At 38.1% G+C, this 23,655-nt stretch overlaps 1 protein-coding gene across 5 annotated transcripts in view; it reads left to right on the top strand.

Annotated features, from left to right (window-relative positions):
* Spock3 (SPARC/osteonectin, cwcv and kazal like domains proteoglycan 3) overlaps nt 1-23,655 on the top strand; it is a 432,583-nt gene that overhangs the window by 392,418 nt on the left and 16,510 nt on the right. For all 5 annotated transcript variants that reach the window (XM_017600103.3, XM_063275407.1, XM_017600105.3 and 2 more), the window contains 1 exon segment: nt 16,127-16,246. In XM_017600103.3, the coding sequence (XP_017455592.1) occupies nt 16,127-16,246 (120 nt within the window).

Here is a 23,655-nt window from a genome sequence, read left to right as displayed (position 1 = left end):
CTTCTTCTGACTTTAGGTAGGACTTTATTTATGGTTAGGGAACATGTTGTCACCCACTTCTAAGGGTTGATAAAATTCCTACAGAAGGAGAGATATGGCTCCTTATTGGGACAAAAAAGACTTCTGTAGTTCACAAGGGAAGCTATGAAATGTAGTCTTTCGACAGAAAAATATCATTCTTAAATCTGAGGGGATAAACACACACACACACACACACACATACACACACACACACACAAACACAAGCACACACACAAAGTAGGTGTAGAGAATGGAATAACTTTATGATGCTCCTGATTTTAATGGAATTGATTTGAGTTTCCCTACATTTAGTTGATGTTGCAGGTTTGCTGTTGACTGTTGGTTATAAACCAGCTCATATTAATATGCAGGGTGTTATAGCTGTTTACTTCTGGGAAAGATCTTGATCAAAGGGATTAGTTCTCAGCCCACTGAAGAGGGAAACTCTGGTCCTGTAGTGGCAGATATTCTTACTTTGATCATCAGTTACAATGGATCATGTGATTGCCATACCATATTTCTCAAAAAAAGAAACTAGGAAAATAATTATACAGCACCAGAAGCAGATGACTTAATTACATAGTCAAATTGAGAGGATTTCTAGGAAGGTTTATGGTTATGGGGCAGCAGAGGTGAAAAATACAGAGTGGGACTGTGAGGGTGGGCACAGATTTGATTCATGGTGACAGTAACTGATCCTACTGCCAGGACTATTGCACTAAAATGAGCCAGCAGAAATTACAGAAAGTTACAGGGCACCAAATGAAGAAAGACAGGAGATAACAGGAGAACTAATGTAACAAATTATGTCTTGCCTGCTGTGAAAGGAGTGAATTTTATTTACATTTCAAATGTTATTCCCCTTTCATATTTCCCATCTATATAGCCCCTATCCCATCCCTCTCCCCCTTCTTTTATGAGTGCGTTTTCCCACCCATTCAACCACCCCTTCCCACCTTCTCGCCCTGACATTCCCTTACATTGGGGGTCAAGCCTTGGCAGAACCAATGGCTTCTCCTGTGGTGCTAAAAAAAGGCCATCCTCTGCTACATATGCAGCTGGAGCCATGGGTCTGTCCATGTGTATACTCTTTGGATGGAAGCTCTGGTTGGTTGGTATTGTCGTTCTTATGGGGTTGCAAGCCCCTTCAGCTCCGTCAATCCTTTCTCTAACTCCTGCAATGGGGACCCTAGTTAGTTCAATGGATGGCTGCAGACATCCACGACTGTATTTGCCATGCTCTGTCAGAGCCTCTCAGGAGACAGCTATATCAGGCTCCTTTCACCATGCACTTTTTGGCATCAGCACTATTGTTTGGGTTTAGTGACTGTATGTGTGTGAACTGGGTCCCAGGTGGGACAGTCTATGGATGGCCTTTACTTCAGTCTTTGCTCCAAACTTTGTCTCCATATTTCCTCCTATGAATATGTTTGTTCCCCCTTCTATGAAAGACTGAAGGATCTGCATTTTGATCGTCCTTATTCTTGAGCTGTATAAGGTCTGTTAATAGTATCTTGTGTAAATCAAGCTTTTGGGATAATATTCACTTATCTGTGAATGCATACCATGTGTATTTTTTTCTTATTGGGTTACCTGACTCAGGATAATATTGTCTAGTTCCATGTATGTGCCTAAGAATTTCATGAAGTTACTGTTTTTAATAGGAGAGTAGTATTTCATTGTAGAAAAGTACTGCATTTTCTGTATCCATTCCCCTATTGAAGGGCATCTGGGTTGTTGCCAACTTCTGGCTATTATAAATAAGGCTACTTGGACATAGTGGAGCATGTGTCCTTGTTATATGTTGAAACATCTTTTGGATATATTCCCAGGAGTGATATAGTTGGGACTTCAGGTAGTACCCTGTCCAATTTTTTGAGGAAACTCCTGACTGATTTCCAGAGTGTTTGAACGGGCTTGAAATTCCACCAACAGTGGAGAACCATTCCTCTTTCTCCACATCCTCGCTAGCAACTGTTGTCACCTCAGTTTTTGATTTGAGCCATTTTGACTGGTATGAGGTAGAATCTCAGGGTTGTTTTGATTTGCATTTCCCTGATGACTAAGGATGTTGAACATTTATTTAGGTACTTCTTAGTCATTGGATATTCCTCAGTTGAGAATTCTTTGTTTAGCTCTGTACCCCATTTTTAATAGGGTTATTTGGTTCTCTGGAGTTGAACTTCTTGAGTTCTTTGTATATTTTGGATATTAGCCCTCTATCAGATGTAGGATTGGTAAAGATCTTTTCCCAATTTGTTAGTTGCTATTTTGTCTTATTGACAGTGTCCTTTGCCTTACAGAAACTTTTAAATTTTATGAAATCCAATTTCTTAATTCTTGTTCTTAGACCATAAGCCATTTGTGTTCTGTCCAGGAAAATTTTCCCTGTGCCAATGAGTTTAAGGCTTGTCCCCACTTTTTCTTCTATTAGTTTGAGTGTATCTGGTTTGTTGTGGAGGTCCTTGATCCACTTGGACTTGACATTGAACAGGGTGATAAGAATAGACTGATTTGCATTCTTCTACATACCAACCTCCAATTGAATCAGCACCATTAGTTGAAACTGCTATCTTTTATTCCACTGGATGGTTTTAGCTCCTTGGTCAAAAATCAAGTGACCATAAGTATGTGGGTTCATTTCTCAATTCTCTCTCTCTCTCTCTCTCTCTCTCTCTCTCTCTCTCTCTCTCTCTTTTTGCAGAGATTTCTTATTTTTTTCATCTTTATTAACTTAGGTATTTCTTATTTACATTTCAATTGTTATTCCCTTTCCCGGTTTCCAGGCCAACATCCCTCTAACCCCTCTTCCTCCCCTTCTCTATGGGTATTCCCTGCCTCATCCTCCCCCCATTACCACCCTCCCCCCAACAATCTTGTTCACTGGGGGTTCAGTCTTGGCAGGACCAAAGGCTTCCCCTTCCACTGGTGCTCTTACTAGGCTACTCATTGCTACCTATGAGGTTGGAGCCCAGGGTAGGTCCATGTATAGTCTTTGGGTAGTAGCTTAGTCCCTGGAAGCTCTGGTTAGTTGGCATTGTTGTTCATTTGGGGTCTTGAGCCCCTTCAAACTCTCTCAGTCCTTTCTCTGATTCCTTCAACGGGGGTCCTCTCAGTTCAGTGGTTTAATGATGGCATTCGCCTAAGTATTTGCTGTATTCTGACTGTATCTCTTGGGAGAGATCTATATCTATTTCCTGTAGTCTTGCACTTCTTTGCTTCATTCATCTTATCTAGTTTGGTGGCTGTATATGTATGGGCCACATGTGGGGCAGGCTCTGAATGGGCGTTCCTTCTGCCTTGGTTTTATTCTTTGCCTCGCTATTCCCTGCCAAGGGCATTCTTTTTCCCCTTTTAAAGAAGGAATGAAGCATTTGCATTTTAGTCATGCTTTTTGAGTTTCATGTGTTCTGTACATCTAGGGTAATTCAATCATTTGAACTAATAGCCACTTATCAATGAGTGTGTTTTTCTGTGATTGCGTTACCTCAGTCGGGATGATATTTTCCAGTTCCATCCATTTGCCTAGGAATTTCATAAAGTCATTGTTTTTGATAGCTGAGTAATATTCCATTGTGTACATTTTCTGTATCCATTCCTCTGTTGAAAGGCATCTGGGTTCTTTCCAGCTTCTGGCTATTATAAATAAGGCTGCTATGAACATAGTGGAGCATGTGTCTTTTTTATAGGCTGGGGCATCTTTTGGCTATATGCTGCCCAAGAGAGGTATAGCAGGGTCCTCAGGTAGTTCAATGTCCAATTTTCTGAGGAACCTCTAGACTGATTTCCAGAATGGTTGTATCAGTCTGCAATCCCACCAACAATGGAGGAGTGTTCCTCTTTCTACACATCCTTGCCAGCATTTGCTGTCACCTGAGTTTTTGATCTTAGCCATTCTCACTGGTGTGAGGTGAAATCTCAGGGTTGTTTTGATTTGCATTTCCCTTATGACTAAAGATGTTGAACATTTCTTTAGGTGTTTCTCAGCCATTCGGCATTCCTCAGCTGTGAATTCTTTGTTTAGCTCTGAACTCCATTTTTTAATAGGGTTATTTGTCTCCCTGCAGTTTAACTTCTTGAGTTCTGTCCCACGCGACCTTGCCAGCAAGAATACGCGGGAACACACGAATCCTTCTGTAGCCAAAATTCTTATTATTTATTAATAATAGAGGGCGGCCGGGGGGCCAGCATGGCACGGCTTATATACACCCTAGCGCGGCGCATCCACACCTGATTGGTTGCTTACCCATGATCTCATCAGGCATGCCCCAGAGTGGGCAAAGACCTGGCACGAAGGCACTCTTGCACATGCACACACAGTTAACTTCCTGAAAGGAAGTCGGCTGGTGCGGCGGAGGCCAGCACCATCTTGTAATGGCGAAACTATCTCGGCCTTCCACATGGGGCGCAGTGGAAGCCAGCGCCATCTTGTGGTGGTGAGCGTTATTGCGGCCCTCTCCATCTCCCCCTTATTATTTTATTTATAACAATAAATTATTGTCTAGGCTGGTCTAGGTCCCTGCAGTTACGTCCATCTGCTGTGGCTCCTGTCTTAGGTCATTCCTCTATGTCACAGCCTTATCGAAGGTAACCCTATCGCCACCTGGCCCTGTGTACTGTACATGAGTAAAGTTGCCTGTCTCTGGATACCACAGTGCTGTGTGACAGTAACTGTTAAATGACCTAGGGCGAACTCTAAAAAGAGGCCAGCCAGAAAATGAATTAGTGGGGAAATCATGATCACCCTACTGTGTGCAATGAGGAAACCTCAGCGATGTGGAAGGGCTGATCAAAGAATCATTGAGTCTCTCTCATCCCAGTGCAATGGATCCACAGATCCATGGGGTGCAAGAGCAGAGAACTCAGATACCGACTAATTTTTGAAGATAGATAACCAAATTCCAGGGGAGACCCCTTGTTCAATGGCCACAAGTGCTTGAGTGACAACGACCTTGTCACGTTTCTGTTGAGATCTGAGTTTGCAAACCAACCATAGCATGAACACTAATCCACAGCATAGGGCTGCACCAAACAGAGCCACTCCCGATAAGTAGGGGGCACCTCATTTGGTTCACCTCAGCTGTTACCACCAAGGGCCATAGTCAAGCCGCTCCTATAATAAATTTAGAATTCCCAATTGTTAGCAACTACTCCAGAAAGTTCACCCACTGTGCTTGTCTAACATTAGAATGGGGGAGGGTAACTCCAGACACTGTGGACACAATGGCTATAACAGTAAATGGCTGCTACAATAGCAGCGAAAGTAACAAGGTCTTTCCCAGGACAGTTCAGGATCAGTCATTCTTCTCTGGAACAACCAGCAGTCAATGGAACCATGTCTGAAATCTGCATAACCAGGACAGAGTTCCCCAGTCCACAGCAGCTTTACTCAGGTGGCATTCCTGTGAAGCTACAGTCTGCAAAATGACAACACCAGTTAAGGCAGCAAGAGTCACCAGGGAAATGGGGGTGGGGGGGCAGCAACGGCTGGAGTCCAGTCTTTTCCAGCAAGCAGCTGTGCACAGAGGGTCAGAGAGCAGGCCACAGTGGGACGGGACACACGCAGTGGTAACACTGACTGCAGCAACGCCAAAATCTCTGTGATGACAAAAGATGAGGGGAAATCTTTCATCTTCCTCTCAGGGCAGAGGAATGACTCTAGGAACCAGAACCAGGAGAGCTGAATCTTTATGCAACCAGGATCAGCAAGTCTCAGCAACCACCTCTGGCAGCTGGCATACTCTTGTAGCATCCTGTAGAAAAAACACAAACATGCCCTCTTCCCCATATAAAATATCTGAACAGGATCATGTCAATATGTGGATCTCTCTATTTCACCTAGGCAGAAGTATGCCTAGTTGTAGGGTGCCATAAACTTTGGCATCCAGATTTTAAAATTGAAATAAAAGGAGCATTATTTAGCATACAGGGATAACTCCCCCTTTTATTTATTAAGATATAGTAAAGATATTATTTATTAAGGTAAGTCCTCGAGGATTAAATTAAGGACACTGAGCAGTTGTATTTATAAATTGACTTGTATACCAAATTATTGTCTCCAGCATTATTGTTTTGGATATATAAAGAATGAGATTTTTTGACTCATTGTTCCTATGTAAGGCCTATAATCTGCCTGGTATCATTGTCCTCCCTTGTTAAAGGATCCAGGCAATCTAGTTTGAGTTCTTAAATGGTCTATTAAGGAACAGTACTTAGTGCTCTTAACCACTAAGCCATCTCTCCAGCCCCTCACCAGCTTTATTTACCTAAACATAAGCATTAATTAGAAATGCCAAATCCTGTAAATATTGTCTAGATTTAGTCATACTAGGAATCCCTGAACTGGCATGGTGAGACTGGGAATTGAAAGTAAGCAAATGGAGTCTTCCTCTTTTCATACCAACTCCATTACCATTTTCAAAGAGCTGGGTCTATGGTTTTGTTTAGTTGTCTGAGCCAGAGCACTGAAAGGACAGTGAGTTGTCAGACAAGTCACATTGAAATCACTCATTGATTTTAAGTAGAAAACCTGTCTCTAATAAAGCATTAAGTAATTGAAATCAATTCTAAACCACAAGCCACACATTGGCTATCAGTATGTGAATTGAAAGCTTGATTTAAAAACAGTGGCTAAACCACGGAATTTAATAATCTGTGTTTGAGCAATAGAAACTCAAGAGAATAAACAAGTGATCCAATCATATATGTAGCCTTTTTATTAGACGAACCACCTATAAATACAGTAAGCACATTTCCTATGGGTTGCATGTACAAATTTACAGTAAATACAAAAGCATGTAAAGAGTAAAATTATCAATTTTGCCTGAAAAAATTGTATATGTAATAGGCCAAATATCAGTATTTTGTAATAACCAATTAACTGTTTTTTGGAATAAGATATGTTTTACCAGGTATCTTTTAAAAATACTTCCATGACTCTAGCCTACAATTTTGTATTAACACAACTGAAGCTTTATCTCCAATGTGGATAACAAAGACCTAAGTCCTCTGGCAAGGTGAGGTACTTAGCCAATTAACATATCCTTAGTAGCTTAAAATTAGTTTCAAATATTCTTTTTTGGAGTAGTGCAACAGCTACTCCCCAAATATTAAAGCTCATTTTGAGAGCAAAGGTTTGTAGTAAAAATTTCCGTATACACTGAAAGATTCAAAGTTCTAACTCCTTACATTGAAGAAGCAACAAAATTACATAATATAAGGCTATTAGCCATTCTTAATGATATCACTTTATGGGATCTCTAAAATTATAAGCAAGCTCACGAAATGAAAACTAAAAATCAATCCTCTAAATCTATCTTGAAATGGCAGTTGGAGTAAACAAACTGGCTGTAATGTTCTCACAAGTTCCTAAACCTCATCAATCTTTCATAAATCTTGTAACAATCTCTACCTGTTTGATTTTTCTTAATTACAAATAAGTTTGAGTTAGTCAATGTAACACTGGCAATCCTTAATCACAATCTTTAAGTTCTCCTTGTAACACCAGAGCACGGCCACTATTTTGGAAAGTCACCTGAGTTCTGAGTACTGACTAGGCAGCTGTTCTTGGGGCAGTGGAATTAGCATCAAAATACAGATAACTTCAGGGCAAACCACAACTTTGGAAAGCAAAACTCAACCTCCAACAAACAATCTAGTCTCCAAAACACCCCAAGTCTATCTTTTATGCCACAAAGTTTGACTGTCAATTCTTACATTTGAATGCACGATGGTGGTGCGGTCTCCAATACCTCAAAACAAAGAGACATTGTCCTAAATTCTTTTAGAAGCCTGGTTTCTAGGATAAGAGTTCCATAAAAGTATTATCTCAATTTAGACCTGTGTCCCTAGGTTGGCTCATGTCACATGTTGTCTAGAATGACTTCGTCCAAATTACTAGCTTTATGTCAACTTTCTGTTACCAATATTATACCTTTTTAACCATATCCAATAACTTAAAAGCCAATAGTCCATAACCAAGGCATGTAGAGCATATTTATACATTTAAAACCAATGAGAAACAAAATTGAAGTGGCTACACATATCTTTAATATTTAGGCCAAGCACCATTTTTACCTTTTTTGCTATGATTTTAAGAGAAGAACCTTGTCACCTGTTGAGTCAAATAATAAGTCAGGGATTTTTCTAAGAGAAACAGCTATCAGCTCTTGTACCAAAGAAGCTGGGGAGCTGCTGGTGCCTTTAAGATCAGCTCGTGCAGACGCTTAGCCCCTGGGCAGCTTCTCCAGCTGACCTAGACTCCTGGCTACAGGTACAGGGCTCTAAAGGCCTGATTGAAACTGCTTTTTTTTATTTGTTCCTTTTTTTGAAACGAGTTAAAACCAAATCAAGATGTGAACGATTGACAGATAAAGTTTTTACCATTTTTCTTTTGAACATGAAACATAAAACATTTAAGCAACAAGAAACAAAAACCACAGACATAAACTGACATACAGGGACAGCTTGGTGCACCAAGGACAGACAATAGACAAGGAGGGAAAAAACCAGATGGTGTCAGCAGAGAGGTAGGATTTTCCCTTTCCCACCACTTTCACAGTGACTATCCACTCGAGTGGAGTTGATATGGACAATGAATTGTCTCAATTACTGGACTAGTCCATCAACGTGTTGAAACCAAATTCCTGTAAGATACTGGGATATATTATGGGATATCTGAGCAGCACGACTGACATTCACAAATGGTATGGAAATGAAACACAATCCTGAATATTTTTACTCACAACCCAATTACATTAACTCCATCAAGCTGTGCATGGGCGTTGAGATGTCCTTTTGTTTGATTCTCCTGAATAAATTTTCAGACGGTCTACCTCTACCAAATCTGATCAGTATGACTCTGTGAAGCTTCCAGAGCCTAATCACACCTTTTACAAGCACAAAGACAAAATTTTTCTCCCAAAATACTGTGTTCCTTTTATCTCCTCCCTTTTTCTCTCCCAGGGTGTTTTTTCTCCAATCTCTCGCCTCCGCAGATCTTAGTCTTTAGAGTCTTTAGAGGGGACTGTCTGCTTATTTTTATCTTTTTTCCTTGAGCTCTTTAATTTTTTACCCCAGCCTGTTTCTGATATGCCGTCTTGCACCTCCCCCAGCGCTCTCTGCTTTGCTATTACAGCTGGGCGGCTCCCATGTGACCTCTGATGCTGTCCGGCAGCAGCTAAAAACTCAAAGGCCAATAGAGAAAGCATAAGGGCTGCTAAAACGATAACAGAAACTTCCGCCACATCTAGCAGGGGAGTGAAGTGGAACAGGTCAAGGCTAAGCATGTCTCTCAGGCCTACCTTTTAAACACTACAGTTCTGGATTCCTTCCGCAGATGGAAGACCCCCTCTTGGGGCCTGGTGATGGCGTCCCGGGTTTCAGACCAAATATCCCGTGCAACCTCGCCAGCAAGAATACGCGGGAACACACAAATCCTTCTGTAGCCAAAATGCTTATTATTTATTAATAATAGAGGGCGGCCGGGCACCAGCATAGCACGGCTTATATACATCCTAGCACGGCGCATCCACACCTGATTGGTTACTTACCCATGATCTCATAGGCACGCCCCGGAGTGGGCAAAGACCTGGCAGGAAGGCACTCTTGCACATGCACACACAGTTAACTTCCTGAAAGGAAGTCGGCTGGTGCAGCGGAGGCCAGTGCCATCTTGTAATGGCAAAACTATCTCGGCCTTCCACGTGGGGTGCAGTGGAAGCCAGCGCCATCTTGTGGTGGCGAACGTTATTGTGGCCCTCTACAGAGTTCTTTATATATTTTGGATATAAGCCTTGTAGGATATAAGCCTTGTAGATCTTTTCCCAATCTGTTGGTTGCCATTTTGTCCTAACAACAGTGTCCTTTGCCTTACAGAAGCTTGGCAGTTTTATGAGATCCCATTTTTTCGATTCTTGATCTTAGAGCATAAGTCATTGGTGTTTTGTTCAGGAAATTTTCTCCAGTGCCCACGTGTTCAAGATTCTTCCCCACTTTTTCTTCTATTAGTTTGAGTGTATCTGGTTTGATGTGAAGTTCCTTGATCCACTTGGACTTAAGCTTTGTACAGGGTGGTAAGCGTGGATCGATGTGCATTCTTCTACATGCTGACCTCCAGTTGAACCAGCACCATTTGCTGAAAATGCTATCTTTTTTCCATTGGATGGTTTTGGCTCCTTTGTCAAAAATCAAGTGAGCATAGGTGTGTGGGTTCATTTCTGGGTCTTCAGTTCTATTCCTCTGGTCTATCTTTCTGTCTCTGTACCAATACCATGCAGTTTTTATCACTATTGCTCTGTAATACTGCTTGAGTTCAGGGATAGTGATTCCCCCAGAATTCCTTTTATTGTTTAGGATATTTTTAGCTATCCTGGGTTTTTTGTTATTCCAGATGAATTTGCAAATTTTTCTGTCTGACTCTCTGACGAATTGGATTGGTATTTTGATGGGGATTACATTGAATCTGTATATCGCTTTTGGTAAAATGGCCATTTTTACTATATTAGTCCTGCCTGCCTGTCTCTGTACCAAGGTCTCTTTAACCAGAGTTTTTCCACAGCATTTAAACGTCTGTGTAGAGAAGTAAGTGGAGCTGTGGCAGAGTGAGGGTTACTGGAAAATCTTTTGTGGAATGTTTTGTTTGGAAATATGGTGAAGTTCTGTAAGTGAAACATTTAAAAGACAGGGTAAAAAAGGTAAGTGTAAGGATAATCAGGATCCAAGAGTGATCCAGGGAAGAAGGGTCATATTGAGAGGGAAGCAGGAAGGAGTTTTTCTGGTTCCCATGTTTTAGGCCCCATTTGAACAAGTTAGGGTCTGTTGGTGGGGAAACAGTATTGGATAAGAAGGATACAGACCCCTTCTTTAGCAGCAGTCAAAGCTAGTCTTTTTCAACTATGGAGTATTGTAGCAGTCAAGGAATTGAGCTACTATTAAGCTAATCTGAGCTAGTAAGATAGAGAGGTTGCAAGGACTGCTTCTTCCAACTCTTTTAACAACAGGACTCCCAAACAATACCCAGAGGTTGGCCCATGGTCCATTAGTGCCCTCACAGAGGTCACTGGACAGCATTTAAGGGTTTGGAATATTATTCTCTCAATACTTGCTTTGAGCTGACATATGGTCGATGAGTAGAGCAACATGTAAAGTGCCTCATAGGAGTTTCCACACAAGGGTCAAGGATTTAACCTAACAGTTGGCAAAGATCAAGAACTGGAGGTAGAAATGGGAAGAAGGATTGTGGGAGGGGAGATTGGTTGTGGGTAGTGAGCCATATGTAAAGTGACTGAGTAAATGAATTAGTTAACTAATTAATTTTAAAAACCTCGGGAGGTAATGGCGGTACAACTTTGTTGGGAGCATTAAGAAACAAAATTAAATGCAGAAAACGTTTATATCTAGATTAACATGAATTAAATAAAATTTCACATGGCTGAAGCATGTACCAGAGTTCTATAAGAGAAAAAGGTAACTGTAGTTATTTGTTTGTTACATCAATTTGAACAAGCGCCTTAAGCCCTTGTAAAAAGATAGTGAAAATCAGCATCAAAGAAATAAATCTGGTCAAAATGCGTTTGAGTGATACTCATTGCTTCTATATAAGATAAACTTTGTAGACTTGTTATAAATATTGCCAATGTCAGTTTTTATTTATTGAACAGAAATAGGGTATTTAAAATAACACAAAATGTCTGATTAGAAAAATTTTTAAGATAGTGAAATTTTAAAAATTAGGACTATTACCTCAAATAGTCATAGTACTTGAAAATATTAATTAGAACATTTTTTTTACATCAAATTGCTATACAGATGTTCCAAGATCATATACTAAATATCAGGCTGTATAAACAACTTCATTCTAAGTGTCCCCCCAAAGAAATTCTTTTTAATTTTCCATTAAAAAATACTCTCAGAGACAACAACTGCCTTGTTTTCTCATCAACAGATCCTTCTCTAGAACAATCTAGACGTTTTAAGTTATTGGACAAGTCAAGGACTGTGGTCTTGGGAATAAATGTTTCATTTTACAATATTTTCTAAAATTGACACTATGAAGAGAACCTTTTAAAAATCTCTAGGTTTTTATTCTACACATTCAACAAGCAGAAGAAAGTTGTAAAAAGTCAGTTTGTGTCAAATCTGTAACAAATAATTTACATACAGCATACACTGAATTAACAAAGAAATCTCTAGTCAATTTTTTCTCCTTTTATTGATGGATAAATCTCTAGATCACTATATTACTGACAGAAGTAAGTATTTTTCTTAACATAAGTTACTTTAAAAATAGATCAGTTTTATATAATTCATAAAGTAAATTAAATGAGCTTTTGGCTCCTTTGTAACATTAACAAGCGTTGTTACCAAAACCTCTATACTATTTGTAGGCCTCAAGGTAAGAATGCAGGCACTGGCCCTGGAGTTTTATCTACTTCATCAAAGTTATCTCCTGAAGAATCTGTCAACTACCTTTAATTGGGGAGCATGTGCCTATGAGTTGTGGATCCTGAAATTAGCTTTAGTAAGAGGAAGGATGGAAAGTGGGGGTAAAGGAAATGCCCAATAGACATTGAAGGCAGAGTAATTGTTATTTTCTTCACTTTTTGAGACCTCTAGGATCTGAGGTCTCATTTTGCACAATAATTCATTTGACATATCAGACATGAGGAGTAATTCATCTTCAGATAAGGAGGGGTATTTATTTTTATTTATTATTTTTATTTTTTATTTTTCTATTCATATCTATGCAGCCAGCAGTAGAAGCAGCAAATTTCTGACAGGACTTATTCCTCATGCATTCTTGTCCTGCAATAAAGCTAGAATGAATCTTACTCTGGTAGGATGGTGTTCCATCCAAGAGAATTACTATCCAATAGTATTATGATTTTTCCCATTGTACTAAAGTATTCAATCTTTTATAAGCAATTTTTAAAATGCCTGATTTTAATATTAGTTTGTATTAATCATATTTAACTTTATATTAAATGTATTTTGATTTATTTGCTCTTAAGGTTAATTTTGAAAACATGCAGGATACTACATGATGGGATATAACAGAAAACAAAATATGAGAAAATATTGGTCTATCCATCAAAGTTGTCTCTGGAACGTTTTTTATTTTTATTTTCTTAGCATGACTTATCATTAATGTGTATATCTTAATTATCTTTTATAGTATACAGTAAGTAATTATCTTATAAAATTACAGTTTTATAATTTTATTACTTTTAAGTTGGAGCCTTAAAAGTGTAATTCTTGAATTAAAGGTCCTAATTGACAGAAAGACTGGCCTTTTTAATGTAATTTTACAAATTTTCAGTTTTTTATATAACCAAGTTTCTCCAAATAATTAAAGCTTAATCAAGATAATAAAAATATTACAGTTTTATATGAATAAGTTTCACCAAGTAGCTAAATCTTAACAAAGATAGATAAAGTATTATATTTTTATAATTCAGTTTTACCAAATGGCCAAACCTTAAAAAAGTTAGCAAAAATATAACAGTTCTGTTATATGATCCAATTGTTAGAAAACTGGTGTTGCTTCTTTACTCTAAATAAGCAGTACAATGATCACTAGAGGGACACTATATGATCACCTTAACCAAATTGGCACTAAAGTCAAGTGGGACACGTCTATCCTTATGAGGTCATCATCCAAGATGCAGTAAGCTATATACCTGTTTTGTCATCAGGCAAGATGGCAGCAAGCCATGTGATCCTTCAAGATGAGCCCATTAAGCACATACCTATTTCCTAAACAAAAGTTGGATCCAAGTTATATACATGTAATTCAATAGCAAACCCTTTACTACAGTTTCTAATGCCAACACATTGAATGGATTTGTGATTGAAGGGTCAAGAGAATGGAGGAACAGAGTGGTGCATACATTCTGAAGAGAGGCTGAACCATTCTTATGGCCTGAGCTACTGCTGGAGACCATGTTGATGTGCATGGTCTATACTGCCTTCTGAGGTCATGTTGATATCTGTGGCTAGTGATGTTTAGAGAGCCATGTCTGGTTTTGTGGTTCTGCTGCATTATCCATAGCCTATGTCACTATTGAAGGTACCACTAATACAGATGTCTGTAGTCCATGCTGGTGTAGAGGCCATGTTAGAGTACATGGTCCTGCTATTGTTGAGGGTCATGTAGATGTTGATGGGGATCCATGTTACCCCTGAAGTCCAAGTGCATGCCCATGGTCTGTGCTGCCCTCTCCACTATTATTGATGTATGTGAGCCATACTGTTCTCTAGGAACCATTTGATGACCATGGTCCATGTTATCAAAACTGTGCTGGGGCCCATGGTCCTGTTGCAGTTCGAAACCGAGTTGATGTTGTGTCTGAGTTACAACTGAAAGTTTTGAGGATGTCCATGGTCTGGGCTATGCACTGAATCCATGATGATGCCCTCTGAGCATATAACAGGCTGCCTCTGGGGATTCTGTTGCTGTCCCTGACCTGTACTGGTACTAGAGACTATGCTGAGGTCAATGGAACATGCTAATACTGTAGACAAAGAGCATGTTTGTGGCCCATGCTGTCACCAGATACCTGTGGAAGACCATGGATACTATAGAAGGAAGGATCTTCTACAGTGGTGTCAATGACAGCAAACTCACATTGAAAGAGACATAGAATACTATGACAACCCCTTCATCCAACCCCTGGAAAAGGAACAAACTAGATAGAAAGTCATTACAGAGAACTCTTAAAAATGTGATAAGGATGTTCTCAATAATAGATGGCTACTGGCAGGGGTAGGGGTGAGGAAGAACTCACTTTTCTTTACTGTACTAGTTACCTGGAGTTTGACCAGGCTCCAGTGACTGTATAGACAACACAAATTTGGTTTAATATTGTTTGTTGGCCTTTTGTTTTTTACTCTTTGGTGGGGGGGGGTAGGACATAAGGCTGAGGAGAACAGATCTTGGAGGAATGGGAGGTAAGGGTGATCAGCTGAATTATGGGAAATTTCCAAATAATCAATAAAAATATTATGTCAAAATAATTCTATGCTACCATAGCCAGGAATAATTGTGAAGATACAAGTTTGGAGGCCCAGCAGAACCAAGAAGCAATCTGTCTCAGGAAATGTAAGAAAACAATAAAATTAAAGTGAACTATGAGTTTCATTAAGGAAGAAGTCTTAGGGCATAGGGCTATTCCACCTTATGGAGTTATTTAAACCTGGTTAGATACTAAACATGAAAAGTGGCAAATTTGGGCCAACAATGCCCATTTGAATTGTGGAATTGCAGTAAACCTCAGACCTTAAGTCAGTAAAATGTTTTCATAGTTTTTAGCTAAAACTCTTGGAATTTTTAACCTATTGTTTAGAGCGTCATCTAAGTGTTGAAATGACTAAACACATCAGTTAATAGAGGAAACCCCCAATTGAATGGGACAATTCCAGGGCTGAAGAACTGCAGGACTCATGAAAGATTCTCAGAGATTTCAAGTGAAGGTACCTTATCCAGTGAAAGTCTTCTGTCCTGTAGACTGAGTGGGCTTCGCAAAATAAGACTCCAATGAGCTCCTAGATCTGAGGTGCCTCTTTATTAGGCTGAGATTAAATTAACTGGGCATTTAACTGTTGCATAATTGTGAATAGAACCTGGCTTCCCACCTAGATTAGGCTGTCTGGGAAAGACAGTAAGATGAGAGAAAAGGTCAAAGGTAGACTGATAACAAAGTTTTCTTGATAGATATTGGTAGTGGTTTAGTTCCTAGACTAGTCTTAGAACTGCCTGCTAGTTAGCCTGATGCTTTCCTGGGTTTCACCACCATGTGATAGATGCATTAAAAGGTAGCTTTAGAGATACAGACAGTGGGAAGAAAGGGAAGCTTGGTCAGACTTTAGGAGGGACCATGTTTCTTCATAGCAAGGGAGCATTTTCTCACACATTTTCTCATTCATTCACATAATGGCAAGAACACCTAAAGAGAATGGCGATGTGCAGCCTTTTATGGAGGCAGAAACACCTTTTATGGTCCACAAGGAAAACTAAAAGAAAAGTGTAGTCTTTCCAGAGGAAACCCTCAGGTGTCTTGCTACATTTTAATGTGATTAAACACTTATGTTATTTCTCTGTCTTTAGCCTGCAGTGACCTGGAATTCAGAGAAGTGGCAAACAGACTGCGAGACTGGTTCAAGGCGCTTCATGAGAGTGGAAGCCAGAACAAGAGGACAAAAGCATTGCTGAGGCCTGAGAGAAGCAGTAAGATTTTAAAATTGAATAGAGCTATATTATCTGGAGGACGGTGACCTAGATCCAGTGGCTGAACCTCTCAGAGTAAACACACTTGTCAACACTTATCCTTTACCTTGTGAGTTCAAGTCCCTATGGGCTACTTTTCAGGACGCTGTTTAGAACTGAAGAAAGGAAGAAGGAATAAAAGAAAGGAATTCCAAGGTCTCTATATAGGAGGATAAAATTAATAATTACATAGAGAACATAAGGAGACTCACCTGGATGTTGATGAAATGTTTAATTTGGTCCTGTCTGAAGTGGATAGATAAGTTCTCTAAAAGTCATTTGCACATAGAGTGCTTGGCTAGCATGGGATTTAGCATCTGTACCAGTTGTTACTTCCACCCATTGAGCAAATGTCCAATATCACAATTTTTGAGTCAAATTACAGTAAGTTATAATCAACACTGGCCAGGATAATGAATTCTGGCCAGGTCCATTCTGTGGTTTCCGGAAAATGGTGATTCAAATGGATCACATTTTATAGAGGCTTATAAGGTAAACCCATTAGGTACAAACATACATCTTGACATATTTCCTACTTATATACCTCCTAGTACATGTGATCAAGCATCCAGTTCAGGTGAGTAAACTTCTTTAAGGAAGTAAAAATTTTGGCTTGTTATCTTCATAGCCTCTTGCATTTTAGGACATATCTGTTCTTGGGCAAAGGGATTTTAACTTAGAGGCATTTTTGTCTATGGATCTCTTAGATACATTAATTAAAGCTTAAAACATATCTTTGGTTTTCAAGTAGAAAAACAATAGAACCAACACCCCAGTCCCCCCAAAAAGTCTTGAAAATTGCCAGTAGAAAAATAAAAAAGAGGTATTACTAGGGACAATTTTATGTTTCATTTATATGAAATTTATTTTTTCTCTTTATTTTTTTTTAATTAACTTGAGTATTTCTTATATACTATTTTTTCTCTTTATATAGTATTCCTTTTCACTTTTATTTTTTTTACAGTCTACTCATTACTCCCTTCCTCCCAGTCTGCCCTCCCAAAATTGCTCATCCCACTCCTCCTCCTGCCCACACTCTGTCTCCAAGAGGAAGTTTCCTCCCTCTTATTTTTATTTAATGAATTTCAGAAGGATTTTGAAATATGGCTGAATATTTAAGAGGTCAGAAATTTTTTTTTTCTAAGAGGAAAGGGAAATATGGAGGAGCTAACCATATGAGTTCTGTAGCTTAAGTAGCAAAAACACTTTCTGACATGCAACCCTCACTGTTTACCCTAATGATTATGAGAATCTGTTCTACTTAGGGCCATCAATATGGAGTTTCTGTCAAGATGACAGCAACATCACACAGTTGACTGAAATATTCATATTTTTGTGAAAATTTTTCCTTAGTATTTTTTTAATTAAGTCTTTTTCCTCATAAGCAAAACCTTGTGAATTTATGATTCTTAGTTTCTTGTTTTTCCTATTTTTCTTCTTGGATATTTTGTGTATTTACACTTCAAATGTTATCCCCTTTCCCCCCTTTCCCATACCCCCATCCATACTTCCTCCTGCTTCTATCATGATGTTTCCACTCCTACCCACCTATTCCCACCCACCCACTCCCACTTAAACATCATAGCATTCCCCTATACTTGGAAAATGAGCCTTCACAGGGCCAAGGGCTTCTCATTATATTGATGCCAGACATGACCTCCTCTGCTACATATGTGGCCAGAGCCATAGGTCCCTCCATGTGTAGAGTTTTACTGGTGGACTAGTCCCCAGGATCTCTGGGGGTATGGAGGGGTTCTTGTTGGTTGATATTTTTCTTCCTAAAAGATTGCAATCCCCTTAAGCTCCTTCAGTCCTTCTCTACCTTCACTATTGGTATCCTGTACTCAGTTCAATGGTTAGGTGCAAGCATCCTGATCTGTATCAGCAAGGCTCCAGCAGAGGCTCTCTCTTGTCAGCATGCACTTCACAGGATCCACAATAGTGTCTGGGTTTGGTGGCTACATATGGATGGATCCCCAGGTGTGGCAGTCTCTGGATGACCTTTCTTTCAGCCCCTGCTCCACCTTTTGTCTCTATATTTCCTCAGATGAGTACTTTGTTTCCCCTTCTAAGAAGGATTAAAAGCATCCATATTTTGGTAGTCCTTCTTGAGCTTCATATGGTTTATGAATTGTTTCTTGGGTATTCCAAGCTTTTAGGCTAATATCCACTTATCAGTGAGTGCATACCATGTGCGTTCTTTTGTGACTGAGTTATCTCACTCAGCATAATATATTCTAGTTCCATCCATTTGCCTAAGAATTTCATGAAGTCATTGTTTTTAATAGCTGAGTAGTACTCCATTGTGTAAATGTACCACATTTTCTGTATCCATTCCTCTGTTGAAGGATATCTGGGTTGTTTCCAGCTTCTGGCTATTATAAATGAGGCTGCTATGATACTAATGGATAGCATCATGTGTCCTTATTATATGTTGGAACATCTTTTGGGTTTATGCCCATGAGTGATATAACTGGGTCCTCAGGTAGTACTATGTCCAAATTTCTGAAGAATCTCCAGACTGATCTCCAGAGTGGTTGTATCAGCTTGCAATCCTACCAACAATGGAGGAGTGTTCCTCATTTCTCACATCATTGTCAGCATTTGCTGTTACCTGAGATTTTAATCTGATCTGACTGGTATGAGGTGCAATCTCAGTGTTGTTTTGATTTTCATTTCATTGTTGACTAAGGATGTTGAAGATTTCTTTAGGTACTTCTTGGCCATTCAATATTCTTCTGTTGAGAATCTCAGATCAAAGACAAAGTGATTATCAAGCAAGGTAAAGATCAAAGTGATCACACCAGGTAGCAATCAAACAAGACAATAAGGTCTCCATAGTGTCTGGGTCTGGGGCTATAACAGGATTATCAAGAGAAAAGCAAAGTCATACAGTCCTTGGCTGTGTTTACCTTGATCCTTGCATTAGCCCAAATGTGAATGTTCTTATCTGAGCCTACTTCTTTCAGCCCAGAATTTTGACAAATACTTGCAAAATTTCTAGGAGTAGCTTTTCTGGTGTTGGGGTATCCAGTACTTGCTGTGGTGGGAGAACTGGGTTTCATTGATGGTGCCAGGTAGTCTTGATTTCTGTGGTTTATGTTCTTGTTCTTGCCTCTTGTCATCTGCTTATGTCTGGTGTTAGTTGTTCTTGCTGTCTCTGACTAGAGCTTTTCCCTCCTGTGGGCCTGTGAACTTGTGATCTTAGGAGTGAGAGCACTCCTGGGACACCAGCTTTCTCTGGCAGGTTTTGGGTTCAGAGTGCTGTGGGACAGTCTTAGTTCTAGGTACAGATGGAGACAGGAAGAGTCTGTCCCAGACTGCTCTGTGGTTCCTGTGCCCAGTGTGCTCCTGTTGGTTCCTCTTAGAGCTTCTGGGAGACCAGCTCTCTCTGGGCAGGATTTAGGTCCGAAGGGATGTGGGACAGCCTTAGCTCTGGGCACAGATGAAGACACGAATTGTCAAACCTCACTTTCTAACATTATTTAATACATGAGAAAAGTTAGTGACCCATAGAAATAGATTTTTCACTCTGAGAACATATATATTCATTTCTTCTCATGAATTTCGGAAATAAATTCCAGTATTTACCAACAGTATTTGAGTTTGGGTATAGTATACAATTTGGGGCAGTGTAAGTTGTTTTCTATCTTTCAGTGTGAATTTATTTTTGTAGTAATAACTAGTTACATCTGTTCCCTATCCTGAATAAAACTTCTGACTTATGGGAGGTCTTTCCATACCATTGGATATATTGATTCTTTAAAAAATTTGCTCTATAATAAACTATATGCAGTTAGAAATTAAGAACACAATTTGGTTTCATTTAGATATTTAATATGACAGTGAGAAGAATTCAGTTATTATGTTCCTTTTAATAATTAATTATGATAGTATCATAAAGTCTAGAAAAATATTCTGGAAAATTCTATGGCCTTTTAAGTATTTTATGCTTAATTTACAATATCATTTGAACGGGAGAAAAAATTTCAATTAACTTTGTAATTTCAATACAGAGAACATTTTAAATTTAGTGTTCTAGCAAGATAACATTTTGCTTTGTTTTAAAAATATATTTTATATAAATACTTAAACACTAAGCATCATTAACAAAAAATGTTTTATTAATTTTTTCTAACTCTCTATTTTAATATTTCATAATATATTTGAGTAATACAAAGTTTTATTTTGGCACAAATGGCATTTTTAGCAAAATAACATTTTGTATATCTCATATATAATTAATTTTCTGTAAGAGTCATACTTACATAAAATTTTAATTTTAGTATATTTTTACTTTATAAGGAAACATATGAGATGGATAATTATAAAGTATTAGGCATCAGCAATTTCAGTAGATTTTATGAATATACATTTTATACTTTTATAGCCATATGCTTCATTGCAGTATGTCTCTTTAATATGCTGAAATAAACATTTATTCACAGAACCAAGTATGCACATTTCTGTTGGCCATAAAAAGAGGTAAAATATGTACGTTTAAATGTATGCCTTTGCATTTTGTCAGTTAAGAAATAGCCGATAGTTGGCTAGCCATTATAAGAATCTGATTCTAAATTAGTAAGGATTTTAAAATTATTTGATGTGAGCTTAATAAACCTAGCTACCTTTGGAATAAATTTTGTCAATCACTTTGATAACAATTATAATAAACAGGAGTAAATTTAATTTTGATGAATGTAATCAGTATTTTATAATATTCTTTTTCAAAATATCTCAAATTACCACAACATAAACTTACAATATCTGTTGTTCATTATAAAGCTACAACTGCTTTAATTGAATTATATTAAACTAGTCTCTTTTGCCAACTCTTATTTAAATTATAGAATATAAATTTCAAAAAATTTGATTTATGATTCATATGAATATTTGAAAGCAATATTTTTATTTGGATTTTTTAAAGAATTGAAAAATATAATATATATGTATCTCATATGTATCATATATGTATTTATTTGCAATAAAGTTTTCTTTAAGAGCTTTTATCTTATTTGATAATGTCATCTTCACATTTAATTTCACTTTCAATGCTTAAACATGTGTAAAACTGCTGGAAGAGAAATCCTTGTGCACACCTGTCTTTATATGTCGATCGATTCCAATATTCATGGTCTAAGGAAATCATGTCTATGGCTTAAAGTTAAACATGGCAGAGATGCTGACTGCATTTATGAAAAAATGGACACTTTCCATAACAAATAGTTTAATATAGGACTGTTACAGGAAGCACAATGTAAAAAAGGAAGATGCTAGCTTACCTTTAGTTTTCATTAACACTGTTGTTTCATATTGTTGTTTCAAATTCCTTTTGGTATTGCTGTTTCATGAATACAAGTAGATATTATTAGATAGAAATTAAAATTAGAAGTTGATGAAATTCATCCTTTTCTGTCCATAAAAATTTCTATTCATCTCTTTCAATGTATATATTTCCTTGTTAATATTAAGTATCTTAACGTAAATTGTGGTGTAACACTGAAAGAGTGGTTTACTGACTAAGCAGAGACAGAAGAATAAACAAAAATATTATTTGTCATATTATTTATATGCCTTTGCATTTTGAGTTTGGGTATAGTATACAATTTTGTATCAGTCAAAGGTGATCTGTTGGACATGGCTCTCAGGAATAGAAAACTGAAGTAAAACCTTGTCCTGAGCCCCACACGTGAAGGTGTTTGTCTCCTTTAAGATATGATGAGACCCATGACTGTGAAGGTAACTAGGAATGAACTCGTTATGAGTGGTATGATTCTATAATAAATTAGGCTGGATTTAAAACCACCTGTGAGATACACCTCTTTGAAGGCTTTTTCAGAGATATTTAACTAAGAAAAAAATGTTCTATCCTGGATATTGGTTAAAGCTCTGAATAGAATATAAGAGTAAAGATAAGGAAGCTTAATTTAGCACATATCTTTAATTCGTCTTGCTGGAATACAGTCCTTAGCACATACCTCTTATCTCTCTTGCTGGAATATAGACATGCCCTAAGTTCATACCTTTAATACCCAACAATAAAGGTCAAATTACTTTGTAAAAGCAAATACCCATGCTTGAACGTGATATCTAATTGAGATTTCACAGAGTAGGATATGTCCAACACTCATGAGAAGAGAGAGGAAGGAGAGGCTATTTAAGAGAGAACAGGATACAAAGAGAGAGAGAATGTGGGGGAGGGGAGTTTTACCGGGATAGTTACAGAGAGACAGGTTGCAGAAAAGAGAACAAGCTAGACATGGGTAGACTGAAGAGACATAGAATAAGAAGAATCCAGAAATTAGAGCATATTAACAATGATAGCATAAGGCCAAGAGCAATTCTGTTGAGTTTGAGAGAGATGAGAGAGAGAGAGAGAGAGAGAGAGAGAGAGAGAGAGAGAGAGAGAGAGAGTCAGAGACAGATCACAAAGGTGGATTGAATCAGCTAGCTAGGAAAGGATTTTGAGATAGAAGAGCTGAATTAAATCAGCAAACCAGAGTTCAGAAAGAGCTAAAAGAGGTGACCTTATGCAGCAGCAGGTTTAAGAGGCTGAAAACATTCTAGGCCTAGATAAGAATGTGCAGAAGTTAGACACTTCCAGAACTAAGCTTAGGTTAGCAAAGTGAAGCACTAAACCTCAAAGACAACACTATCAACAGGAGGATAAAATTTACAATTACACTGCTAAGAGAGTTAGATGGACTCTTTGGCTTACATCCCGGGCTGTGATGGACTGTGACATTTATCTACACAGTGAAATGCACCGCTTTCTCCCACACCTTGCTTTTGGCACACACTTTGACACAAAATAAGAAAAATAACTAACTCAGTCATTGTACAGTACCCAGTAACAGGAGGACATGGCTCTCACGAATAGAAAACTGAAGTAAAACCTTGTCCTGAGCCTTACACATGAAGGTGTTTGTCTCCTTTAAAATATGATGAGATCCATGGATATGAATATGAAATGTGGTTTCATGAAGAATGGAGAAGTTGTTTGTGTGACTATCAATCAACATTCCTGAAAGTTTTACATGTATTACACATCTTCTTCTTATGACATAACTTAGAAACAGATAGTAATAGTAGATTTTTCCATTAAGACAATACTAGTTTGATGTTTAGTTGACCAAATATTATCAAAGCCTTTATATAAAGGATGGTAAGCCAATGTAGAAAGGAATCACTTTGAACCTAGACTACAATAAATATTTCCCAGTATTTGTTTAAATCAATGAAATGACAGTAATATATCTTTTAAAGACATGAAACAAATTGATAAAGATTTAAAAAAATCTTTAAGTTTCATATACAAAAAAGGCTTCATGTATATTGTTGGGATTCAATAGTCACCCACAAACCACACA

The sequence above is a fragment of the Rattus norvegicus genome, chromosome 16, assembly GCF_036323735.1.
Source record: "Rattus norvegicus strain BN/NHsdMcwi chromosome 16, GRCr8, whole genome shotgun sequence".
NCBI classification, from domain to species: Eukaryota; Metazoa; Chordata; class Mammalia; order Rodentia; family Muridae; genus Rattus; species Rattus norvegicus.
Note: the sequence above shows the minus strand (reverse complement) of the source record. Positions and strands in the feature narration are given on the sequence as shown.